This window comes from Aethalodelphis obliquidens, unplaced genomic scaffold (assembly GCF_003676395.1).
Source record: "Aethalodelphis obliquidens isolate GAN/ISIS:26980383/991018 unplaced genomic scaffold, ASM367639v1 scaffold31, whole genome shotgun sequence".
Taxonomy (NCBI): Eukaryota; Metazoa; Chordata; class Mammalia; order Artiodactyla; family Delphinidae; genus Aethalodelphis; species Aethalodelphis obliquidens.
The window spans coordinates 9,364,465-9,385,958 of NW_020837975.1; the positions used below are offsets into that span (position 1 = coordinate 9,364,465).

A 21,494-nucleotide genomic window follows, 5' to 3' on the forward strand; every position below is an offset into this window, starting at 1 on the left:
ATGAGTTGTGAAGGGCTTCCCTGGTGGCGCAGTGATTAAGAATCCGCCTGCCAATGCAGGGGACACAGGTTCGAGCCCTGGTCTGGGAAGATCCCACATGCCGCGGAGCAACTAAGCCTGTGCGCCACAACTACTGAGCCTGCGCTCTAGAGCCCACGAGTCACACTGCTGAGCCTGCATGCCACAACTACTGAAGCCCGTGCGCCTAGAGCCCGTGCTCCTCAACAAGAGAAGCCACCACAATGAGAAGCCCGCACGCTGCAACGAAGAGTAGCCCTGCTTGCCACAACTAGAGAAAGCCCACGCACAGCAATGAAAACCAAATGCAGCCAAAAATAAATAAATTAATTAAAAAAAAAAAAGAAAAGAAAATGAGATGTGAAGAACTGTAACAGTTAACTTGTACCCTGAGGGAAAGACAAGAGAATTGCAGAGACACCAGCTCAGTGCCCTGACATCGTGGTCTTTACAACTTAAGCATCATAGTTGAGTATTCTGTTCCTTGTAGCCAGTTCTGTTCGCAGCCAGGATTTGTTGATTGGTAATAGATCCATTACAGCATAATTTATAATGGCCTTTGATAAACACATGGCTAACGTAAAATCTGCCATCCACCTGTATATAAGGCAGTGGGATGTACTATCCTATTTTATGTTTGGGTCAGAGTCACCATACCTTCTCTGCATCTGTCATCAACTGAGTTTTCCCTGATTCTGTATTTAAGGCAGGTCTTGAGGAATATCACCATATCCCAGACTGCCAAGGCAAACTTTATATACTCTTGTTTTTCCCACCTATTTTTAATTTATTTTTATGTTCATTTTTTGGCTGCACCGCAGCATGCGGGATCTTAGTTCCCCGATCAGGGATCAAACCCGCGCCCCCTGCAGTGGAAGCGCGGAGTCTTAACCACTGGACCGCCAGGGAAGTCCCCTTTTCCCACCTATTAATGATATAAAACCATGAATGTTTCCACTGGTCATTCAGCAGAGTTACATTCATACTTTCAGTAGAAGTAGTTATTTAGCTCTGCAATTTGGGAGGAATATAATTGTCACTGAATAAATTGCATCCCTTTTTTGTGCATGTGGTGGTTTGGTATTACCACTCTACAATCTGGGACAACATCTAGGTCTGCACTGGACCATTTTACAATTCCAGATTGTTACAATAAAACATTTATTGCCCTTATTTGAGTACCTTTGTTGGGACATTTTTATTACTTTCTCCGCTACCTGATTACCGTTCCACTTCAAGCTACCATTAATTACTGTGTGGTTAATCCTCATTACAGTAGAAGCCTTTACATTGGGTCTTCAATCATCTAAACTGCACGAGCACAGCAAGTCATTACCTGTCTGTGTATTTTGACTTCCACTTGCCAAATTATTACCATTAGTGATAATATTGCCTGCAATAATTTTTATAGCTCAGATAAAACTAGTCTCACCGCAGAGCGGCCCCATTGGCCACTTGATGGTATGATAAACTTCTAAACTTATTGTTTTCTGAATTGATATCCTAGTTCTGAGTTATAAATCTAGTTCATGTGAAGCCACACTAGTCATTGATATGACTGGATTTAGCAAATTCCCCACTTGCTTCACACCCCTTTACCAGTGTCAAGCGTTATTTTTCTAAATAAATTTGTGTTGTATTTCTATTAAGTGAACAGCCGTCTCAGTAAAACAACGTAGTATTCATCAAATCACAGAATGATTGATCTTTTGTTTCCTAACCCATATAACAAACAAACTATAATTTGGCATACAGATGTAAGGAGGTATGGTGAAGGTGTCTATGCGAGGCCAGGTTGGTTGTAACTTTGATATAGTTCTGTTTAAGTAATTTTGGTTAAACTTCAAGCCACACTGTGGCATTATTGTGCCTCAGGTTAGTTATAGATTAGTTGGGACCATGTTAAAATTAGGCAGCCTATAAGCCAAAGGCACCCCCAGCTAGAATTACCTGGATTAATATTTTACTGACACTCACCATGGCCCATCTCTTGGTGCGGTATTTTTTTGTTTGTTTGTTTTTTAAATTTATTTATTATTATTTTCGGCTGCATTGGGTCTTCGTTGCTGCGCACAGACTTTCTCCAGTTGCAGCGAGGGGGGCTACTCTTCGTTGCGGTGCACGGGCTTCTCATTGCCGTGGCTTCTCTTGCTGCGGAGCACGGACTCTAGAGCGCAGGCTCAGTAGTTGTAGCTCGCGGGCTTAGTTGCTCCGCGGCATGTGGGATCTTCCCGGACCAGGGCTTGAACCCAGGTTCCCTGCACTGGCAGGCAGATCCTTAACCACTGTGCCACCAGGGAAGTCCCTGGTGCAGTGTTTTGATCCACTCCAGGGTGTGCATATGCTTCACCCAATGTTAGACTAATAGCATCTAGTCAATTCCTTGACCTGAGTTAAAATTCAGCTTCTTGATTCGTGGTTTATTTAAAGAATTCTTAAGACATCAAGAGGGTATTTAAGAAACATCAACCAAGGAAAAAAAAAATAACCTTGGCGTCCAAAGTACTCTTTATCACTCCATTGGAATCGTCCTGTGCAATCTTGAGGTACACGTGGTCTCTAAGGAGGAAAACAATAACAATAGCCGCATACTCCTATGCAGCATGTTTTTGATGGCAGATCTTTCTTACACATCCACCTATTTGTTCTTGACAGTGAACCCACTGAGGTGAGTACTGCAGGTTGTGGATCCTGGATCTCCTTTCACAGAGGAGAAGCATAGTGATGACTCCAGAACATACAGCCTCAAGAGGTCTGCAGAGAAGTAATTTGCCTCTGGCTCATGGATGATTTTTTTTTTTTTTTTTTTTTTGGGTGCAGTACGCGGGCCTCTCACTGTTGTGGCCTCTCCCGTTGCGGAGCACAGGCTCCGGACGCACAGGCTCAGCAGCCATGGCTCAGGGGCCCAGTCACTCCGCGGCATGTGGCATCCTCCCAGACTGGGGCACGAACCCGTGTCCCCTGCATCGGCAGGCAGACTCTCAACCACTGCGCCACCAGGGAAGCCCGATTTTTTTTTTTTTAATATTTCCAGATGCTTTTTTTTAAAAAAGAATCTTTATTGGGGTATAATTGCTTTACTGGCTCATAGATTTTTGACGTGTAGATTTTTGCGTTGCATTGCCTCAGTTTTGTTTTCTTTGATTTGGGCTCTTGTTTTTTTTGTTTGTTTGTTTTGCGGTACGCGGGCCTCTCACTGTTGTGGTCTCTCCTGTGGCGGAGCACAGGCTCCGGACGCGCAGGCTCAGCGGCCATGGCTCACAGGCCTAGCCGCTCCGCGGCATGTGGGGTCTTCCCGGACCGGGGCACGAACCCGTGTCCCCTGCATCGGCAGGCGGACTCTCAACCACTGCGCCACCAGGGAAGCCCTCTTGTTCATTTTTGATTGTTCATTCAGTACTTTTACTTTGGGGATTGACAAAAGCCAACAAAACAACCTTTTCCAGTGATTAATAAAAATAATATGCTCATTGTAGAAAACATGAATAATTCAGAGAATTATAAAAATTAAATTTATCACCTATAATTCCATAGCCCAGAGATAAGCAATGTTAACATTTTGATGCATTTTATTCCTGGTCTTTTCTGTGCATATACTTTCTAAGAAATATAGAGATCATAAAAAATATATAATTTTGGTTCAATTTTCACTTTATTGAGATCATTTTCTAGTGTTATTAAATAGCCTTCAAGATGTGATTTTCGTTAAGCAGTATAGCATTCCATCTGGTGGCTGAAACATAATATATCTCATCATTTGCAATTTCTAGATGTTTATATTGTTTGTAGTTTTTTTTTTTTTTTTTTGCGGTACGTGGGCCCCTCACTGTCGTGGCCTCTACCGCTGCGGAGCACAGGCTCTGGACACGCAAGCTTCACGGCCATGTCTCACAGGCCCAGCTGCTCCGCGGCATGTGGGATCCTCCCACACCGGGGCACGAACCCACGTCCCCTGCATCAGCAGGCGGACTCTCAACCACTGCGCCACCAGGGAAGCCCTTGTTTGTAGTTTTTAACCAAAATAAATAATACTATTATAAACTGTTTTAGATCACCTTTGTTTGATTCAATGATTATTTTCTTATGGTCAGAAATTATGAATCATTTTCAGGCTCATGGTGTGTATGTTGCCAGATTGTTTTCCAGAAGGTGGTACAACATACACCCCCACCTGCAGTATTAGAGAGCTGGTCTCACTACACCTTAGTTAGCACCAAAGAGGATGCATCTTTAAATCTTTACTGATTTAGTGGGTGGAGAATGGTATCTTGTTTCCTTCATGTTTTTTTTTTTTTGCGGTACGTGGGCCTCTCACTGTTGTGGCCTCTCCTGTTGCGGAGCACAGGCTCCGGACGCGCAGGCTCAGTGGCCATGGCTCATGGGCCTAGCCGCTCCACGGCATGTGGGATCTTCCCGGACCGGGGCACGAACCCGTGTCCCCTGCATCGGCAGGCGGACTCTCAACCACTGCGCCACCAGGGAAGCCCTCCTTTACGTTTGAACTGTTACTTCTTGTAATCTTATGTTATCTCCTGCATCCTCAGTGATAGTGTGATATATTTTCCTTTCCTTTGTGCGAGACTAGTGTTTGAAAATATGCCTCAGTGATACCTTTTTTGGTGTTAATAATAGGGACTTTCCGATGAGCTGTATGAGTTACGAGTCTGTATTTATCAATGTTAGGAACAATTATCTTTCAGAATAACTATTGGACATATCTAGGGAGATGGGATGGGTATTAGACCACCCACCTCTACCCAAAGGGAAGAAACATCTCTCGGAAATGGGGGAACTTCAGCTCTTCCAGCAGAGCCTTGTTTTTAGTCTAGAGTTGCCCTGCCTTGCTGAGGGAAACAGGCATTTTAATGATGTTTTTACACCTCGCATTCCAGTCCTCAGGGATGCTAATTAAGACTGAATTAGAAATGTCCCAACTACCTAGTCCCCTGGAACCAGAATAAGGGCCCCCAGCCCTTAAGGAGTTCACAGAGAGGAAAAGTTCAGGGGGATTTCCCTGGCGGTACAGTGGTTAAGACTCCACACTTCCACTGCAGGGGGCACGGGCTCGATCCCTGGTCAGGGAACTAAGATCCCGCAATCCACATGGTGCAGCCAAAAAAAAAAAAAAGAAGAGGAAAAGTGCAGGAAAGTAGGAAAGGTCTACATCAGTGGTCCCCAGCCTTTTTGGCACCAGGGACTGGTTTCATGGAAGACAGTTTTTCCATTGACTGGGGGGCGGCGTGGGGAGATGGTTTCGGGATGATTCAAGTGCATTACATTTATTGTGCACTTTATTTCTATTATTCAGTCACGTACTGTCTCCACGATTTTTTTGCTGTATTCTATGCTATTATTTATTAAATACATTTGAAAAAATAAACTTGTATATACTCAGTTAATTTATTTTTAAAATAAACCTTATTAGTTCCCTAAGTGGAAAACCAGTATCATTTGCCAAAAATAGAAAGTAACCTTAAAAATAAATACAGTGAAACACAAAACAATCTTATTAATTAAATTCTAAGCCAGATTCTGTTCTTACAAAATGTTGATCCTGAGACTGCCCTCACTTTGTTAAAAAATAGTTGTAAAGACAGAGTGGCAGCGAACTCAGATCTCTCCTCAAGGGCAGCAGGACTTCAACAGAATAAAAAGGGAACAACTTGTTCATTTTGGAACTCAGTGTTTCATAATACATGTGGGCTACCTAAAATTGTCTCTTGTTCTACCAGTAGCTGATGTCCTGCTTTAAAAAATAGTTTAGGTCATGTTGTCATAACAGATTAACTGTGAAATCTCAGTGGACTGACACAACAAAGGCTTATTTCTCACTCACACCACCTATCCAGAGTAGAGTCAGGTGCGTGTGGTGGGCAGGTTCTGCTCCACGTGGTCACTCTGTTATCCAGGCTGAGGGAGGCGCCACCATCTGGAGTTGTCATGATGGAAGAAAGCTTACAGAGAACTCACACCTGTTCTTTTATACTTTGGCTCCGAAGGGACTGCCTCACTTCTCTCCTTAGCCCATTGGCCAGAACTAGCGTCACCTAAGTGCAGGGGGGCTGGAAAGTATAGAGGAGCACATGGAATATTTGGAGAGTGTTGCTGTCCTTGTTTTGTCTGGCTCTGCAGAATAGAGGTGGTCTGAATGCATCAGATGAGGAATGGAAATGGATATTTTTTGTTTGAAGAAGGTAATGATTGTGCGTGAGATAGTTTATAATACTGTTAATATTATATTAAGCAAGTGAAGATGGTCAGATGTTTCAGACCATTCCTTCGTAACGGTGTCTCCTTTCTTAAAGCTTCATTAAAGAGCGGTCAAAAGTCAGCACGGTTCCTCTGAAGAATAAGAAGGCCTCCAGTTTTCATGAGTTTGCCCGGAACACCAGTGATGCTTGGGACATTGGCGATGACGAGGAAGAGGACTTTTCCTCCCCTTCTTTCCAAACTCTGAACTCAAAAGTTGCTTTGGCAACTGCTGCCCAAGTGCTAGAAAACCACAGCAAGCTGAGAGTGAGACCAGAACGGTCCCAGTCCACGACATCCGAAGTTCCTGCCAGCCACAAGGTTATAAAGTCCAGCAGTGACGCCCAGCTGTCCAGAAATTCCAGTAAGTCTGTCCAGCTCCTCTCCTTAGGCTCAGCCTCTTCAGCAGAGTGCATTTTAAATAAAAACAGGTTTTTTTAGGGCCTCCCTCAGATCTTCCACTGGGTGATAAATAGGCGAGCTCAAGCCTGAGGGACATCAGTGAGCCTAACTGGTCCTGAGCTGTACTTACTCCTCCCACCTGGATGGCTGCCTGGCCCTGGGACCCGGGGTTTCACTTCCTGACACCTGAGTGTTGCCTGCCATTCTCTTCTTCCTTTACCTGTGGTGGGGTCCAAAACTTCTGTGGTTTGGTTGCTTCACATTGCTTTAGGCCTGCTCAGGTTGAAGACTATTGACTATATGTAGTTACAGTTGTTAGTGGCCGAATTTCACAAATGTTTGGCACTGTTGGTTGACTTCCTCAGCTGTGGGGAACAGCACTAGCATAGGTTGTCTTTTTCCTGTTCCTGAGGGACGGAGTCCCTGTGTCACGGCTCCCTGCCCACCAGGTTGGGTGGGGCGGGAGGAGATACCCTTTCTTTTCAGGAAACTGGCAGCAGTAACTGGTTGAGATGATGGTGACTTTATCAGATGTTTGGGGATGCCCGGTGTACTCTTTTAAATATCCATTGCTGTATTTAATGTTGCCCTGAAGGGTTTTATGGAAGCCAGTTATTCTGAGCTGGAGGGGGAAGTACCCTCAGGATAGTGAAAGTTAAAACAGCTGACTGGTAAAGGATGAAAAGAAAGTAGAATGCCAGAGCCCTGGCGCGTGTCCTGGCTCATGTTCTAAGAGAACTTCTTTTACAGTTTCAGACTAAGGTTGTGGTCAGGAAATTAGGCTGAAAGGCCTTTAAAATCATTCCATAGTCACTTTCCGTGGCTGATTCGGGCCCCAGCTTGAACCTTCAATGACGTGCCCAGGACAGGCATTCAGTGTCCACTGACCGGGTGGCCACAGCTACAGGCTGTGGCAGTGTCTTCACACATGATTGAGGGTCTCCACAGGGTCCCAGTGTGAGGGAAGGCCCCACCACCATCCCTAATGAGCTGCCCTTGTGCAGCCAGGACTGCCCAGACCATTCCTGTTACGAGGTTCCCTCCTGGGAGCATCTGTCTGTCAGTCACTGATTCCGAAAGTGCGCGCTGGTCTGAGCTCTGCAGTGTGTGGTCTGCGTTTCCTAGGCCCCGTGTTACACTAGGCATCCAAGCCAAGTACTCCGTGGCACTTGTTTCTGTAAACCTTCTTGTCATGCCGGTTGATGAGTATTTACTGTTTTATTCTTGTTGTGACTACTACTTTTTAAGGCCCTAATATGTAAAGAATATGAAACAGTCATGAAAGGACAGTCAGAACTTAAAACTGAGTTTCATTTGGGGTAGTAAAATAAATAAGGGTTTTGGAGTCAGGCAGACCTAAGGTGGTATCTCAGCTCTCTCTTGCAAATTACTTCACCTCTCTGAGCTACAGTTTCCTAATCTCTAAAATAGCGATAAATTCCTACCATATGTTGTAAGCATCAAATGAGAGGTCATATGTAACTGTGACGAGCATAATGCCTTAATAAGCATTCAATAAATATTAGTCCTATACTGCTCATTTCTCCTACCTACCATCTAGTTTAGAAGTGTCTGGAACTGGACACAGAGTTCAGCTTGAGTCTGTGTTCCTGTTATTTCAATTAGAGAAATGTGATTGGCTGGTGAGAAATATGCGAGCACAGAGGAACCTGCCTTAGGCCAGAGGTATTGACCCTCTCAGCCCTTGGGGCAGCTGGCTAGGGCTGGGGCTTCGGGAGAGCAGCCACCTCCTTTCATTGCGGTGTGCTTTACAGTGTCATTTTCTCTGTGCTCTGTGACGTGGAGAAGGAAGGCAAGCACTGCCTTTGACTGCGTTGCCCCAAAACTTGCTATTAGGCGCCAAGAAAAGTTCCAGGTTGGGGTACAAAGAAAACAATTGATTTTCCTCTGAAGTCACAAAAAAATGTTGTCAAATTTGCTACCGCAGCTGGAGTCTCTGTTTGCACATAAGGTGCCTTGGTATGTATGATAAAAACGCAGCCCTTCCTCTGGGCGGATGAATGGAGCACAGCTGGGTTTCCATCCCCTGGCCGCTCCACACCGAGCACCTTCAGGCAGCGCACAAACCATGAAGCCGCAGCTCTGGTGGAGGAGACCAGTGCTCAACAGTCAGGTTTAAGGTTTCTCAGAATCTGTGCTCTTCACACAGCTTGTTCTCTTTCTCTTTCAAATTATCTCAGGTGATACATGCCTGAGGAACCCACTTCACAAACAGCAGTCACTCCCTCTCCGACCCATCATCCCCCTTGTTGCCCGGATCTCGGACCAGAACGCTTCTGGGGCACCCCCGATGACTGTCCGGGAGAAAACCCGCCTAGAAAAATTCCGTCAGCTTCTCTCCAGCCACAACACCGACTTAGGTGAGTCCCCGTGAGCCCTGGGCCAAAGCTAGGACCTCTTGGTGACTGGAATTCTCAGAGACCTGGAAGCTATTGCTCTTTATTCTTCCTTCTTTTACTTTTCCAGCATCTCCTGGTCTGGTGCCCATTGAAGTGACATGCAGGTATTAAGTCAGAAATATGTTACTAGGAATTAGGGACCAAATTAGGTGGGACTGGATTCTGTGGCCTGTAGCTATTCTGGCTTTGGTCTCCCCTACCTCCAGGTGATTCTTACTGAAATCCACACCTACTGGCCTTTCTCTTCCCCTCTAACTCTAATCTCTGAGCTGACTGGATCACTGCTGCAGAGCACTTTGCTGCTCAGGGCTGTGTTTTGGGCTTTTTCCCTGTGCTTGTCGGTAGCTGGTGGCGGTGGTGGCAGCGGCAGTGGTGGCGGTGGCGATGGCAATCGTCCTACTGGAACGGTGGGAGGCACCAGGCAGCGCTGGCCGAGGCTTGGCTTAGGGCATCTGTGGGAAGGGCTAAACCCAACAAAGCCTTTATCTATTTGCAGATGAACTGAGGAAGTGTAGCTGGCCAGGGGTTCCCAGGGAGGTTCGGCCTGTAACCTGGAGACTCCTGTCGGTGAGTTCTACCCACTGTGTAGAGAAGCGTGAGCCTCACACAGCCCTTCTTACCTGCTGAGGTTAGTCTGGTCACATAAGTCTTGCACCGTAGACTTCTCTAGTCCTACCGGATGTGACAGACCTGTGGGACCGTAGTCCTATTGCTTTGCATAAAGAAACACATTCTTGAGAGTTTATTCCCACACATGTAGAAGAGCACACGTTTGTGCCTATAGTCCTGATCTCGCCTTCTCAGCACCAAGGAGGAAGAATACAGTGAGGCTGGGTGAGCCAGTACTTGTTTGAACAGGCTCCCACATTCCCTGGGCTTCCCTCCTTTTTCAGTAGGAATAATCAAGGTGGTTAAACCCACTTTGCAACTGGAGAGTTGATAAACGGGCCTCCCTCAGAAGCCTGCCCTAGTCCCACTTTCACTAAGTAACGGAGCACTGTGCCTGTCACTGTGATACGAACACTTTGACTTCCTGAGCCTGTAAAATTCATTCATTCGTTCAATAAATCCTATAAGGATTTATTGAGGGCCTGCTGTTCGCCAGGCATGGTGCCAGGTGCTGTGAGGATATAGGGAAGTGAAGACGGCACAGCCCCTGCTCTCCAGGCGCTTGCTCGCTCGCTCGCTATGGAATGTATCCCTTAGCTGCCTGCAAGAGGATGGCTCTCTCCTGACTGCCCCCACCCCCAGTCTTGCAGCCGTGTAATCATTGCCCCAGCTTCTTCTAAGTTTGAATGCTATCAGAAGTAGATGTGGTGAGAATGGAAGGGGAACAGGAGATGTAAGAATTGAGAGTGGGATCTAGACCAGGGATAAGAATGTAAGTTGGCCTGGAGCTGGGGCCAGGAGGGGGGCTGCTGCCAGCAGTTCTGTGTCTGGACGTTGCAGCTGCTGTGTCGCAGATTCCATTCAGGTTCCTAAGCTGGTAATTCTGAATGTTACCGTAGAAAAGAATGTGTAACCGGCACCGACTCACGTGGCACACCACTGAGATATGCCACAGAGGTGGCCACCTCCCCGTGACCCTGGGAAGGTTTGCCTCGTGCACACGCAGCCCCAGGAGGTCCTGACTCAGGTCCAGTTCCCTCCTACTGACCTACATTCGCTTCTCTCCTGTGCCAGCTCCGGAGCTCCGCAGTGCTCCAGTAGTACCTGCTCCTAGCGCAGTGCAGGGGGTGCAGGGGTAAATAACCCTGGCTGGCCGTGCTTCATCTGCCCACATGTGCATCTCATTGAATGAGGAGAGGGCAAACACTGGGTGGCCAGAACCAAGATGGGATTTACGCTTGTGTCTTGGCAGCTTTCTTTTGGTTCCTTTGATAGTTTCCAAGCCACTGCTCAGGCTATAATAAAAAGTAAGGATTCATCCAACCAGTGCCTGTCCCCATCTGACTAGCAGTCCTGTCTACAGGGCTATCTCCCAGCAAACACCGAGAGGAGGAAGTTGACCTTGCAGCGGAAGCGGGAGGAGTATTTTGGCTTCATTGAACAGTATTATGACTCTCGAAATGAGGAACATCACCAGGATACCTACAGACAGGTACAGTCATTGCCTGCTGCCCTTTTGCTCACTAGTCATAATCTTAAGGTGTGGCTCCTGGAAGTGCTCTTGGGGTGCGAGTTTTCCAAGTCTTCAGGCTACAGTGTGCTGGTTAGGAATTAAATTTATTCCCAGAACTACTTCCCCTCTTTATAATTCAGTAGCTCTTATCTTAGCCATTTAAATAGATAGATTCTGGGGGGTTCTGGTCAGTGGCAGTGCTTCTCTGACTTTAATGTGCGTACACATCATCTAGGATTATGATAAAATCCCAACTAGGGATTATGGTAAAATGCAGATTCTAATTCAGGAGGCCTGGGGTGAGACCTTCACTTCTAATGAGCTCCCAGGTGATGCCACCTGCTGCTGGTCCACAGACCACACAGAGAGTAGTAAGGGTTATGGGACACAAGCTGAAAGATGAGTTCACTCTGTGGTCCATCCCTCTGGACTGTGACATCAGTGTGTCCTTCTGGCAGCTGCAGTGCCTCTTTAGCAACCATGTTTGTCTGTCTGCAGGAGCCATAGCCCTCAGCAGCCTTAGCAGGGGGTGTTCTATCGTTGCGCATAGTGGTCCCCACAGCCTGCAGAAAGGTGGAGGGTGTGAAGGGGAGTCTCGTGGTTGCAGAGGGGAAAATACTGGGGGAGGCAACTGTCTACAACAAGCTCCAAGAATTGAAGTAGCCTCTGCGGCTATTGACACAGTCCTTAGGATTGTTAGACATTTGGGAAATCCCGAAGCCAAAACCAATCATCATGACTTCTTTGGTAACAGAAGTCAGAACTTTCAGTGCCAGTTATTAAAGGCCAGCTCCGTCTAGTTCTCTATCCTGGCATGTTTTTGCAGCTTTCAGAGCTCTTTTACTTCTTGGGAACTGTTGAGTAAGAATCTGAAAGAGACATACACATTTTGATCATACCTGTTAAATAAGTACCAGCCCAGAGTAAAACAGATTCCAGACAATAGGAAAAAAGCGGGTGATTCTCTTAAGTTGTGAAGCCTATTGCTGTTTGGTGTAAGTGGTTTATTTGGGAAGGTTTCCTCACTGTTCAAAAAGCTATTGCTGTCATGGGAATGTATTCCAGATGCACAGGTAGGTAGGTTTAACTAGACTATTTTTGTATGTCAGTCAATTCTTTCTAAAGGTAAATTGTGCTCTCACTCTTACTCCCTTGATTTCCGGTTCCTAAGAAAATAACTTCTCAAAAGAACAAACTGGCATTTGTGTTTTTGGATACGGCTTCTCTTTTTCAGATTCACATCGACATTCCAAGGACGAATCCTCTCATTCCATTGTTCCAGCAACCACTTGTACAGGAGGTGAGGGAAGTGCTCAACATTCTCAGTCCTCCTCCCCCCATCCTTCTGTGGCACCGTCTGTGTGGATGTGTGCCTAGCCCTCCCTCTAGGCTTGGGCAGGTTTAAGGCTAATCGTGATCGTACCTTGTGTTCCCAAAGGAGCTTTGGTCCTTTCAGAGCACTTTCTTATGCATTCTCATTCAATCCTCATAACAAACCTGTGGGCTGAGTAGCACTTTGAGAGGCTAAGGGACTTGCCTAGCATCTTGAGTCTACCTGGTGACAGAATGAAGACAGAAACTACACTCTAGAATTCCTTGTCCTGTGTTTGCTCTGCTTTACCTAGCTGGTAGTGGTGTGTATGTGTGTGTGTGTAGAAAACATACGTAACAAAATTTACCATTTTAACCATTTTTAAGTGTACAGTTCAGTGACATTAAGTACATTCATATTGTTGTTCAACCATTACCACAATCCATCTCTACAACTTTTTTTCATCTTCCCAAACTGAAGCTCTGTACACATGAAACAATAACTTTCCATCCCCCAGCAACTGTCATTCTACTTTCTGTGTCTATGAATTTGACTATTCCAGGTACCTCAAATAAGTGGGATCATACAGTATTTGTCCTTTTGTGACTGGCTTGTTTCACTTAGCATAATATCTTCAAGGTTCATCCATGTTGTAGCATGTGTCAGAATTTCCTTCCTTTTTATTTTTATTTATTTATTTTCTTGACCGCACCGCGCAGCATGTGGGATCCTAGTTCCCCAACCAGGGATCGAACCTGTGCCCCCTGCATAGGAAGCACAGAGTCTTAACCACTGGACCACCAGGGAAGTCCCCTTCCTTCCTTTTTTTTTTTTTTTTTTTGTGGTATGCGGGCCTCACACTGTTGTGGCCTCTCCCCTTGCGGAGCACAGGTTCCGGACGCGCAGACTCAGCGGCCATGGCTCACGGGCCCAGCCGCTCCGCGGCATGTGGGATCTTCCCGGACCGGGGCACGAACCCGTGTCCCCTGCATCGACAGGCGGACTCTCAACCACTGCGCCACCAGGGAAGCCCCCCTTCCTTCCTTTTTAAGACTGAATGATATTCCATTATATTTGTATAAGACGTATTGTTGATCTGCCATCTGTCAGTGGACACTTGAGTTGCTTCCACCTTTGGGGTATTGTGAGTAATGCTGCTGTGAACGTGGGTGTGCAAATATCTGAGTCCCTGTTTTAAATTCTTTCGGATACCTACCCAGAAGTCAATTAGTAGTGATATGTTGAGACCTAACAAGTTGGCAAAGCACATGAAAGGTTTCAGTGGGACTGTTAATCTTTTGACCAAGCAGTAAGTATTGATATAAACTCCTGAAGATTAGGGATTTCCTTTGCAGCTTCATAGTAGCTAGGATACTGGATGTAAGTGCTCTTTGAATTATATTTTCACTCATCCTCATAATAGAGAAAACGTGATAAAAAATGCTCAAAATAATTTCTGTTTGACTTTAGATTATACTCATAATTCCGTTTAAATATAGATGTGTCTACTGATGGGATCCCTCATAACTTACCACTAGCATAAAGAAGATTTTGAGGGTGACACCATTATTTTACCTGTAAGAGTCAGCTCAAAGGAAGCTGAAAGCCGCCCGGGATCCCTTTGTGTCTCCCGTTCAGTTTCCCATGGCTCAGCCCTGTTTATTCCTCATTTTAACTTGAAGATGTTCCGATTCTTCTCTCTTGCCTGTGCATGGTTACTTTAAATTTGGAGAGAGGGAAAGTAGTTTATTTAAAAGGCTTCTCCTAGTAGTGGAACCTGCCTACAGAGAAAGAAATTCAAACTGTAGTCTTCCCAATTTTTCTTGAATCACCTTTCCATCTAGCAGACTGTAGTTATCATAAACAGAATAAATTAAGTAACATTGAGTATTGAAAAACTCGTTTTATAAACCTAAAGATACTTGAGAATTGACTATAGTAAGTGAGAATTACCCACACTAGTAGAAGAGGTGTCTCAGAGGTAGACAAGATTGTCCCAGGCTTTTTCTGTAGGGAAGATTCCATGGTCTCCCCTGGTAACCAGGCTTGGTGCTCATCTATTTCCATCTCTTTGGCATTTTCACTTGTTCAGTGTGAGTACAGTGTCTGCACTGTCCCATCCTTACTAGAGAGGGATTATTGCAGGTCTCCTGATTCTGAATGGCTAGCTTCCCTGCGCTTGGCCATTGTTTAAGCCAGTCACCAGGGATTTGTGTATTCACAAGGAGCTGACAGTGTGAAGTAGAAGCCGTGATAAGTCCTTCAGAAGGATTGATCTGGAAGAGCTTTTAACAGAGACATCCAGACAGACACAGGCCACAGGAGGTGTAAGGAGACAGAGTGGAGCAGGGAACTCTTGAGATCTTCCTGGTGGGTCTAGCTTGAGCCACAGTTTCAAGGGAGGGAGGAGGGTATTTAGCAGCAAGGAATGTAAGAGGGGTCCCATTGGAGTGTCGGGCCTAACACAAATGAGGACGCCGCACCCTTCGCTCAGCCCCGGGGAGCAAGTGGGCCCATCTAGTGGAGGCAGGGGCCAACTCCTTCCAGGCTGGGCTTTGCTCTCACTGCCTGCGAGGGCAGGGGTGTTGACGGTGGGAGTATTTCTTGGCTGTCTCTGCCAGCTGGAAGGCAGACTCAACACAAGGGCTGGGAAACATCCTTTATTGTGTCTAGATTCTCCACGTCTCTCCTACACTGGCTAACCAACTCCAAAACCATACGACCACTTCCTTTTTACTTTTCCCCATGGGAGGTTTTTTTTCCCTTGCACCTGACCTCCGAGAGGGCCTCTTCAATTTGCCTGCAGAGCTGACTGACTCTGGGCTCTGCAGAGCCAGGTGCTGTGGAGGCCCCAAATCTCCTGTCCCTCCACATGTAGTCATTACCACCTCTGTCATCCCTCTGGTGTGGTTCAGAGACCTGAGGCAGCCCAGTCAAAGCCTGTCTAAGGAATGTATTGGGCCCAGGAGTTGTGGTCAGCAGGATGAAGCCAGGGGATGAGTGTCAGCAAGCTGAGAGAAGACAGGGGAAAAGCTCCAAGGGCATAGTGAAAACAGAGAGGAGTGTAACAGAGTGCGACAGGGCCGGACTCTGTAAAAGGACCATAAAGATCTTTTTAGGGACATCCCTGGTGGTCCAGTGGTTAGGACTCCGTGCTTCCACTTCAGGGGGCACGGATTCGATCCCTGGTTGGGGAATTAAGATCCTGCATGCTGTGCAGTGCGGCCAAAAAAAGATTTTTTCTTTCTCCCCAGTCTAGTCCTCTGGCCTCTTGTGGCTAATGTACTTAACCCCAGAGGCTTTCCCCATGGAGGCCCTGGCTGACATCTCTGTTCTCAAGTTCCTGGCTGGAGGAGTCCCTAGGATTTGATTTATTTGACTTCCTGTCCCCAGTAAACGTCTGGGTTGCATCCTGATGTGTGAAATGACTTCCTGCATTTAGAGTCTGTCACTGGTTCCTAGTCAAGCTGGGTTAGAACTAAATCCAGATCTAGATCTCCTTCCGTCTCAGCAGGGAGAAAGGGGAGTGTGGTAAAGAAGGCATTTCCTCTTTAAATCCTGTAATGACCGAAAGAGATTTAGAAAATGTATCAGAACTTAGATATTCTGATATCTTGCTCCTGGAAATAGAGAAACAGCATCTACAAATGAGCATGGTGGCCTGAATTAATGACATCCACAGCAAACCTTTTTCTAAGCCATTTGTGTCACTCTCCTTTACGTTTCCCAATTTTATATCACGTTGGCTAAATACTGAAAAGAGAAAGGGCAAGAAGCACCTACCCCTGTTTAAAAACAGTTAGTGTCTTAGAAACTTTATATTTGTAGACTGCCTTTGTCCACAATATTTTAAAATTTTTTCTACAAATTCTGTAGCAACGCTGAGTTAAATTGTGAGGTAGGTAAATGGAGGGAGGGAGAGTATCCCCGTGATTTAACATCATGTTGTCTTTTTTTCTCATTTTCCTAGATCTTCGAAAGAATTCTATTTATTTGGGCCATCCGACACCCTGCCAGTGGGTATGTCCAAGGAATTAATGACCTGGTCACTCCGTTCTTTGTCGTCTTCCTCTCAGAATATGTCGGTAAGAAGCATGAGTACCAAGTTGAACAAGCTATTGCTCTTTCTTATCTGTGGTCTGTTTGTTTTTCCCAAGAGTGCAGCCAGTGGGCACGTCTTGCTGAAAAAAAAGATAGTGGCTTTAGAATACACAGCTAAACCTCTTTTAACAGCAGCTGCAGCAGCAGCCAGGAATTTCTCTCTCGAGATGGTCGCAGATCTCACCTAAGAAGACCTTTGCCAAAGAATGACCAAATTGATAGATTTATGTTCTGCCATAAACAGATGGTTTGATGGTTTGACTGAGGTTCCTTTTGGATTATTTTGAACTCGTCTCAAATGCAGGCCCTCATCTGTGAAAGCTGGAATTTTAGATTATACATTAGGCCTTCACACTTCAGTTCACATGCTGTATCTTAGGAGCAGGATGTGGACGTATAGAGCAGCAAAGGTGCCAGAATCCAGCTCACACTGGAGGTAATGGAATGGGCCAAGGAGAGCTCTGGGACCTTGGTTTCTCCTCCTCTTTCTTCACCTCTTACCCCACTGGGTTCTTGTCACTTTGAATAGAGTGATTCGCTGTCACGGCAGCAGTTAGGTTTTCTTACAGCTCCAGCCACCTGCTCCGGCCAGGCCTAAATCAGGCAGAGTCTTAAAAGGCATCGAGGATCCTCCACTTTTTTGGTTTCCTCAGTCACTTGTGCTTCAAGACTCATAGGAAAACCTATCTGTCATGGCCTGGTGCTTTGTTCTCTTAGTCAAAGAGAAGTTCAGGTGGGAACAAGAACATTGAAAAGGATTTTAGAAAACTATCCGTCTACTCCCCTCATTTCACGGATGGATTGTGAGATTCCCTGCCTCCTTATTAGTGGCAGGGCTAGGACCAGAACCCTCTTCTTCAGACTCTGAGGGCGGTGGGTTATTCTTTTCATAGAAAGCCATTGCAGGGGGTAGGATGGTAATGAGAAGGGGACTGGAGTGGAGCCCCTTGGAGGGGGAGGGCATAAGAAATGTCTCACTTGATCCTTCCCATTCAGGTTTTCTGGTGGGACTCAAAGGCGTGGTGTTTTGGTCTTTCATGTGGCAGCCTTTTTAATTTTTCATTACTCAAAACGTAAGGCAACCTAATGATGCCATTCCTTGTTCCCCTTAAGTGACAGCAGCCAGGGCAGAACTGGGAGTAAGGGTGGAAGGTCACACTCTTGTCCACTCTGTCCAGTGACCCTAAGCAAAAGCATATAAATAAAGCTTTTGCTGGAGAACTTTCATTTTCCCCTCACATCAATAGGTCAGTTTTCAGAGGCACCTTAATTCTGTGTGGTTTAACTTTATTAAAGAGTGGTGCAGCTGGTCTGTTGGGATTTGGGGGTTGATTCTTGCAGTAGTACTTTTCTGAAATGGTATTCAAGGATGAGCCTAGGAAGGTATTAATCCATTCATTAATCTACATTTGAGGTCTGAACACTGGCATTGCCAGTTTTTATGCCAATTAAGGGAAATCCTCAGCAGCTGCAGTTCTAATTGGATATTAACTATCTTGTTAGCTGTCATTTATATTTTGTACCAAATTTTCCTTTACCTTCTATAGGCGCCCATCCCATTGCTACCATCAGCCGCACCAAGCACTGTGCCTTTCTCTTTTGTTTTTTAATAAATTTATTTATTTATTTTTGGCTGCATTGGGTCTTTGTTGCTGTGCACGGGCTTTTTCTAGTTGCAATGAGCAGGGGCTACTTTTCGTTGTGGTGCGTGGGCTTCTCATTGTGGTGGCTTCTCTTGTGGCGGAGCACGGGCTCTAGGCCTGTGGGCTTCAGTAGTTGTGGCTCATGGGCTCAGTAGTCGTGGTTCGAGGGCTCTAGAGCGCAGGCTCAGTAGTTGTGGCGCACGGGCTTAGTTGCTCTGCGACATGTGGGAGCTTCCCAGACCAGGGCTCAAACCTGTGTCCCCTGCATTGGCAGGCAGATTCTTAACCACTGCACCACCAGGGAAGTCCACTCTGCCTTTCTTTGATAGATATGACTGCATTCTGATCTGGGTGTTTGGTTTGTCAGTCTCACCTGCTGACCAGTGAAACCATTGCTGACCCACAGCGTTTACACAGTGAAGCATGGGCTTCTCTGCCCCTCCTCAGCAAGGAAGCCTTTCTCGGCAAGGCTGTACTCAGTTTCACCTCTGCAGCAGACTTCAGATGGGTATTTGGTACCTCCTCCTAGAACTAGGAAGGCGGGGCCCATTCTTTTTTTACAAAAACTTTTCAGTTTCAAGCATATGTACAAGTAGAAAAAATAATACCATAAATCCTTATATACCTGTCATGCAACTTCATAACTCTGTCCATTCTTCACCCACTCATCTTTGTGAGTAAGCAAATCTCACTGTCAAGCACCATATAATTTCATCCATAAATATTTCCATATGTACCTTTCGAAGATAATGATTAAAGAAACTCACAGCTGTAATGCAATTATTACATCTAAAAAGTTATAATAGGTCCTTAATATAATCTAATATATAACACTATTCAAATTTTCTTGATTCCCGTAAATATATTTAACAGTTTGTTTGAATCAGGGTTCAAATCAGGTCCACACATTCTACTAATTGGTTGATATGTCTCTTAAGTCTCTCTTAATCTATCAGTTCCCATCCATGTCTCTTTTCCTTAGGCGTTTGTACCTTTAACCCTTATTTTTCCAGTTTTCAAACTAGGACTTGCCAGGCCAACCAGTAATATAACCCTGATTTTTTAAAGCACTTTACCATTTGCAAAGTACTTTGACTTACCTGATTTCATTTAGTAGCCCCCAATATCTCTTTAAGGTAGATGTATCAACCTTATTTTAAATGAGCTTTCCAAACTCAAACCTAGGTCTTTTGATATGACTGCATTCTGATCTGGGTGTTTGGTTTGTCAGTCTCACTTGCTGACCAGTGAAACCATTGCTGATTTCATTTAGTAGCCCCCAATATCTCTTTAAGGTAGATGTATCAACCTTTTTGTGTGTGTGTGTGTGTGTGTGTGTGTGTGTGTGTGTGTGTGTGTGGTATGCAGGCCTCTCACTGTCGTGGCCTCTCCCGTTGCGGAGCACAGGCTCTGGATGCGCAGGCTCAGCGGCCATGGCTCACGGGCCTAGCCGCTCTGCAGCATGTGGGATCTTCCCGGACCGGGGCACGAACCCGTGTCCCCTGCATCAGCAGGCGGACTCTCAACCACTTGCACCACCAGGGAAGCCCTGTATCAATCTATTTTAAATGAGCTTCCCAAACTCAAACCTAGGTCTTTGACCTAAATACTTGTGCTTTTTATAAGAATTGGTGGTATCTCAACTTAGAGGTAGCACCAACTTAGAGATTGGTGGTACCTCAACTTAGTGGCTCCCTCTTCTCCATTCCCTGCTCCAAAGCAGGCAGCACATTTCTTATTGCTCCTTTTCTTAAAAAAGAAAAAAAAAATACAGTAGAGGTACATACTCATTTTAAAAAATCAAGGACTTCCCCGGTGGCGCAGTGGTTAAGAATCCACCCGCCAATGCAGGGGACACGGGTTCGAGCCCTGGTCTGGGAAGATTCCACATGCTGCGGAGCAGCTAAGCCTGTGTGCCACAACTACTGAGCCTGCGCTCTAGAGCCCGTGAGCCACAACTACTGAACCCGCATGCCACAAATACTGAAGCCCGCGTGCCTAGAGCCTGTGCTCCGCAACGAAGAGAAGCCACTGCACTGAGAAGCCCGCACACCACAACAAAGAGCAGCCCTCGCTCGCCGCAACTAGAGAAAGCCCGCGCACAGCAACGAAGACCCAACACAGCCAAAAATAAACAAATAATTAAATAAATTTATTAAAAAAAATAAAAACAATATAGAATTTTTATTACCTCACTGCTACCCGCCCCATCACCAGAGATAACTACTGTTGACCTCTTGGTGTGTATTTTTCCAGTCCTTTTCCTGTGTGCGGATAGAGCTGCATATATTATTTTTCTTTGTTGTATCCAGAAAACTGGGATCAAACTTATCCATACTTTTCTCCATCTTGCTTGTTTTCATTTACAAATATCTGGCCAGCTTTCCAAATTTGGACATGTGGATCTACCTCATCACTTTCAGCAATTACTTTCATCAAATTTTACTATAGTAAACAATTCTTTTATAATAGGACATTTAAATAATCTACAATTTTTAGCTATTATAAAGAACATTTCAATGAGTATCCTTGTACATATTTTCTTATGCATTCGTGTTAAAATACATGTTTCCCTGAAAGAGAGCCCATAGAACGGAAATTACTAGTCCTAAAAGCATGCCAAATAGGTACCACTCCAAAATTACACTGTGAAAAGGTTTACAGCAGTTTATACTCCAACCACTAATGTTTGGGTGCACTCTTCACATCCTTAGCAAAACTGGGTATTTTAGTCTAACTGTGTTTCACCAATTTGGCAAATAAACCATGGTTTGTCTTTCAATTTTTATTTCCACTTGCTCTTCAGTGAGGTGGTTTATCTTTTCTTTTGTGTATTAGCATTTGTTTCTTTTGTCATCTGCTTGTTCAGATCTTTCATCCAGTCTATGGCCATACCACCCTGAATGTGTCCGATCTCGTCTGATCTCGGAAGCTAAGCAGGGTTGGGCCTGGTTAGTACCTGGATGGGAGACCGCCTGGGAATACCGGGTGCTGTAGGCTTAAAAGAAAAAAAATTCTTTTATCCAGTTTTATCGTTTTTTTAAAAATAACTTTATTTATTTATTTATTTATTTTTGGCTTCGTTGGGTCTTTGTTGCTGCATGCGGGCTTTCTCTAGTTGTGGCGATCGGGGGCTACTCTTCGTTGCGGTGTGTGGGCTTCTCATTGCGGTGGCTTCTCTTGTTGAGGAGCACGGGTTCTAGGTGCACAGGCTTCAGTAGTTGCAG

The 21,494-nt window shown here is 45.4% G+C and overlaps 1 protein-coding gene and 1 non-coding gene across 2 annotated transcripts in view; both read left to right on the forward strand.

Annotated features, from left to right (window-relative positions):
- The window catches only part of TBC1D22B (TBC1 domain family member 22B), a 65,427-nt gene that overhangs the window by 14,531 nt on the left and 29,402 nt on the right, over positions 1-21,494 (forward strand). The window contains exons 3-8 of the mRNA XM_027127113.1: positions 6,324-6,631; positions 8,871-9,050; positions 9,586-9,656; positions 11,062-11,190; positions 12,446-12,511; positions 16,494-16,608. Coding sequence (XP_026982914.1) covers positions 6,324-6,631; positions 8,871-9,050; positions 9,586-9,656; positions 11,062-11,190; positions 12,446-12,511; positions 16,494-16,608 — 869 coding nt within the window. The remainder of the gene's footprint in view (positions 1-6,323; positions 6,632-8,870; positions 9,051-9,585; positions 9,657-11,061; positions 11,191-12,445; positions 12,512-16,493; positions 16,609-21,494) is intronic.
- LOC113631217 (5S ribosomal RNA) lies at positions 21,149-21,267 on the forward strand. The gene has a single exon (XR_003437225.1). It is a non-coding gene; the product is annotated as a 5S ribosomal RNA (ribosomal RNA).